The sequence below is a fragment of the Euprymna scolopes genome, chromosome 1, assembly GCF_053919585.1.
Source record: "Euprymna scolopes isolate OS-2025 chromosome 1, ASM5391958v1, whole genome shotgun sequence".
NCBI classification, from domain to species: Eukaryota; Metazoa; Mollusca; class Cephalopoda; order Sepiida; family Sepiolidae; genus Euprymna; species Euprymna scolopes.
Genome location: NC_136482.1, coordinates 153,959,226 through 153,964,225, shown reverse-complemented (window position 1 = coordinate 153,964,225; position 5,000 = coordinate 153,959,226). Strand labels below are relative to the sequence as shown.

Here is a 5,000-nt window from a genome sequence, read left to right as displayed (position 1 = left end):
GCATATCCATTGTCTTCCAAAAATGTCATATAAATATTATATATTTGAAGTTTTACGAAAGTTTTGGGCTGATCGATCCCTTAGAGGTAATTTAATAATTCTGGATCATTTCCATTGTCCTCCTCTGGAAAGTTTTATAGCCATTTTGTATAAATCAATTTGTGTTCTATTTTTTCCATCTTATTACAATTTGTAACGTTTTTTAATACTTTTACAAAACCTATCATTCATCATAAACAACGAAATAGTATCAAGTAGAAGGAATAAGTTCGGGATTAAGTGGCGTATTTGTGGCTAGTGCCATAATCACAGAAAACGATTCATAGAGGGGCTTGTTCACCAGTGCTGAAAAGTATCTGGGAGTGACAGATACTGTAAAAATGAGTATGGACACTGAGAGACATCCATCCATAAAAAAAGTTTCCGTATCGCACATCTCTAAAAAAGAAAGCACTGATGGACAACGCAATCGATGAGTTGCTTGAGGCAGAGATCATAGAGAAATCCTGGAGTCCGTTGGGCTTTCCCATAGTATTGGGTGCAAAAAGATGGGACCAAACGCTTTTGTGTGAATTTCAGGGCTTTAAATAAGGTGAGATAATTTAACACCAGCTCACTATCAGCTAATAATGATATTTAAGCATCCTTATACTCGGCGAAATACTTTTCTAAATTGGATTTGAAATTAGGATACTGGCAGGTGGAGTTAGATTGAAAAGATAAAGAAAAAAATGCATTTATTTCCCATGAGTGGCTTTTTTTAATTTAAGATGATGCCGTTCGAGATTGCGAATGCACTCTGAGTTTTCTCAGAGCTAATTACCATAGTCTCGTATAGGGTTCTGATGTTCAAGGTCCCTATCCTGGTCTTGGCCTTGGTCGTCAGAAGGGTTGTTGGTGCACTGGCTTCTCGGAGGCTTTCACCTGCTCGAGTCATGAACTCTACTAGAGAGGACCCTTCCCGGACCAAGAAGTCCACAGGTGATGTCGTTACAGTTTCTGTAACTTTCTTTTACAGAATTGGGTTGTTGGCCTTATTCTAACCCCCAACCCGGAGAACTCTGTGGCTCAGAAATGTGACCAATGCCAACACCCACAAACTCCAGACATTCACCAACAGATGTCTAAGGAACATCCTAAACATCAAACGACCAGAGAGACTATCTCCAATGAACAACTGTGGGACAAAACCAACCAAATCCCAATGGAGATAGATATCAAAAACGAAAATGGAAGTGGATTGCGGAAGCCTGCATCCAACATCACCAGGCAGGTCCTTGAATGGAACCCGCAAAGCAAACGTAAAATCGGCCGCCCGAGGGAGACATGGAAAGGAAGCATTAAGGCTGAGACCAGAGCTGCCGAAATAACCAGCAAGAATCGGGTCCGTTGGAGGAGCGTCGTTACGGCCCTATATTCCCCAAGGAATCAAGAGGCCTAAACAATTACCATAGTGCTACAGATAATACTTTGATCTTTTCACACAGCCGACAGTCATCTCAAACACATTCAAAATGTCTTTAACAGTTTGAGGGAGCAAATACCTAAAGTAAAAACCGTCGAAATGCGAGTGTTTCAAAGAAGAGACTCAATACATAGGATTTAGAATTAGTAGAGAAGGCATACAATCTGACCCAGAGAAAGTAAAAGCTATTCAGGCTGTATTGAATCCAATTACGGTGAGAGAGTTTCAGACTTTTATCTGCATGAGATCGTATTATAGGAGATTTATCTCCGACATTTCTAGTACAGCCGAGCCATTAATATACCTAACTAGGATGGATGCGAGGTTCTGGTGGAGTAATGAATGCCAGACAGCTTTTTCAGAAGATGAAAAGAATGTCGGCTGAGATGGTGACTCTAGCATACCCGAACCTCACCCAAGGGTATAGTTTCTATACGGATGCATCGGACTTTGCAATAGGAACATATTTGACTCGGACGTTATATGATAAGAATAAAGATAATTAGAGAAGCCCATCTATTTCTTGTCCCATGAATTGAGTGATACTCAAACGAGGTGGGCGACAATTGAAAACTAGACATTATGCGCTGCAAAAGTTAAATCAGTACTAGCATCCATCTAGGTCGTTCTTGATGCTAAATTAATCATTTACTCGAATTATAAACCGCTCGAATACTTGTTAAACTCACGCATGCAAGATACAAAATTCAGCTATGGGTTTTGTGTATATCTGGATACAATTGTATAATTAAGTATTTGAAGGGCACGAAGAACGTGTGCGTATTATCACGTTCAAATGGCACTTCAAGCACCAATCAGGATAAACAAGTAGAAATAGATGACAGGGCTTTTCAGGTTAGCAGAAATTCGCAAAATTAAACAAAGAGTCCCGAGCAGAGGAGTTTAAGATGCCTGCACTAGCAGAAGTTAACATGTTACGTGACCAAGACGTGAATAAGGAAATTAGACATTAAAAAAAACAGACTTAAAAGAAGAAAACTACTAAGGTTATAAGAAAAACAATAATAATTTTCGAAAAAATTCGTCTATTATATCTCACATCCGGACAGAAAATCTGACTGTGAAACTGTATATTTCGACCCACCTAAAAGCCAGAGTTCTGGTGCAGAACCATGATGAAAATTGGCACATGAGGACAGATAAAACGTACCAAGCGATTAGACTGAAGTATTTTTGGCATTGTCTATTCATGGAGGTGATAGATTATGTTAGCAAATGTGTCACCTGCCAGACTAGAAATTTAAGATCAGGCCTGCGTTGCAAGAATATATCCGTTTGTCGATTGATGTCGATTGATATACGCAGACCCCTACTGTAGATAATTTCAGGAAACCAGTACATTCTTATATTTATTGATGTGTACAATGAGTGCCAAGAGTGTTCCAGTTCCGGATAAAAACAGACAGTCAGTCACTTGTTAATAGAGATAGTCTATAGAACACTATAAGAATTGAATATTTTTCTTTCCTTGTGTTCTTATTGCCTCGGTGCAGGTTTTAAAAAAATTATCGTAAAATATTTTTGTTGTTGTATTTTTCTTTGCATATGACGGTATATAACAGTCACTGACGCTGATGCATAAGCAGCCGCATAATATATGCAAATGACTAAGACGTCACAGAAGAGATAAAAAGGACACTTGTTTGGAGAAGAGGACGTTCGAGACGTGACGAGAGGAGCACGTGTTACAGACGCGTTCGGAGTAGCAGAGATATTCGAGACGTGTTCGGAGACAGAGAGGTGTTCGAGACGTGTTCGGAGACAGAGAGGTGTTCGAGACGTGTTCGGAGACAGAGAGGTGTTCGAGACGTGTTCGGAGAAAGAGGTATTCAAAACGTATTCAGAGAAAGATAAGTGTTTGAGACGTGGTTGGAGAAAGATAAGTGTTTGAGATGTGTTCAGAGAAGCAGAGGTATTCGAGACGCGTTCGGAGAAAGAGAGGTGTTCGAAACATATTCGGAGAAAGAGGTGTTCGAGGCGTGTTCGAAGGAAGATAAATGTTCGAGACGTGTTCGGAGAATCGGAGGTATTCGAGACGTGTTCGGAAAAGCAGGTTTTGGACAAACGTGGGGACATCGCAGCAGATATGAGAAGTCATACGTGGCAAGAGAAGGAGGAATAAATGACTTTTGTTTAAAAACTGAAACAGCTGAATTTCTTTCCTCCTTTTTTCTATTTTCCTTGCGATGGAGTTAACGCTACACATCGACGCTTGTTAAAAATAGTTATCGATATCTAGTGAGTAATACATAATATATACATGCATTGATCTATATGACATGAGTCTAACGCTAATAAATTCTATTTTGATTTCAGATTCACGTCGTACAAATGAAAGCAGCTTATTCTGATATAAAGGAAGCTTTGAAACATTCTGATGGCCTGGCAGTCTTTGGTTTCTTTTTCAAGGTAATGTATTTTCATTTATGATACGAGTATTTGTAGCGCAATTTCAAAATTACACTTGAATTGACTTTTTAAATTATAATAACAGCATTGCTACTACCCTTACTACTATCAACTACTACGTCTTCTCCTTTTCTTTGTCCTCCTACATCTACTTCTAATAATAATGATAATAATAATAGAATTTTAGTGTCAGCACCACACCAAATAGACGTAAAAGTGTAAAGGGGGATGGAAATACAGAGAAGAGAAAACACTAACCAAACTTCCACTAGGACATTGAGAAGGCGTGTTCTCTATCTCTATCTCTAATATTGAACTTTTATGATCTTGATAGGTTCCAATTTTACAATAATATTTAAATTTATTTTTTAATTCTCTCTCTCTCTCTCTCTCTCTCTCTCTCTCTCTATATATATATATATATATATATATATATATATATATATATATATATATATATATATATATATATATATATATATATAACTAGCCTGGATGCACGTTGTTCCCCGGGTGTTTGGAGGTGTGTGCTGACCAAAAAAAAAAAAAGTGGAAGTAGGCGGACAAGCTTGAACCCGTACCGCGAAGGAGAAAAAAAAACGTGACGTCTTTGCTGTTGCGTCCATCGTCAAACCGGAAGTGGTGGAGGTTTAAATTAAGGCTAGTCAGTCGAAAAGAAGGGATGACTTTCGAAAATATCGGCGAAAAAAAACGACTTTTCTTTGTAGAAAAGTGTCCAGTTGATGGTGAAGGAATTAATGTTTTTAGCCGATTTTTCGATATTTGTCGTTCGAAGGGTCAATCTTCAAAACGGTACTGATGATTCGAAAATCCGTCGCCTCTGTCGAAAGTTTTAGACATACACACATGCATACAAACGTACATACATACATACATACATACATTTAAACAGACAGGTGATATTTATATTATAGACTAGCCTGGGTGCCCGAGTGTTTGAAGATGTGTGTGTTGGGCAAAAAAAAAAATGTGGTAGTAGGCAGGCAGGCTCGAACCTGTACTGCGAAAGAGGAAAAGAACATGAGACAAATAAAAGTTACGTCTTTGCGGTTGCGCCCAGCGTCAAAGCGGAAGTGACGAAAGT

At 38.6% G+C, this 5,000-nt stretch overlaps 1 protein-coding gene across 1 annotated transcript in view; it reads left to right on the top strand.

The window, feature by feature from the left end:
- The window catches only part of LOC145276774 (carbonic anhydrase 6-like), a gene marked incomplete in the record, with an annotated part of 205,100 nt that overhangs the window by 60,432 nt on the left and 139,668 nt on the right, over nt 1-5,000 (top strand). Inside the window, 1 exon segment of the mRNA XM_080128035.1 lies at nt 3,803-3,895. Coding sequence (XP_079984161.1) covers nt 3,803-3,895 — 93 coding nt within the window.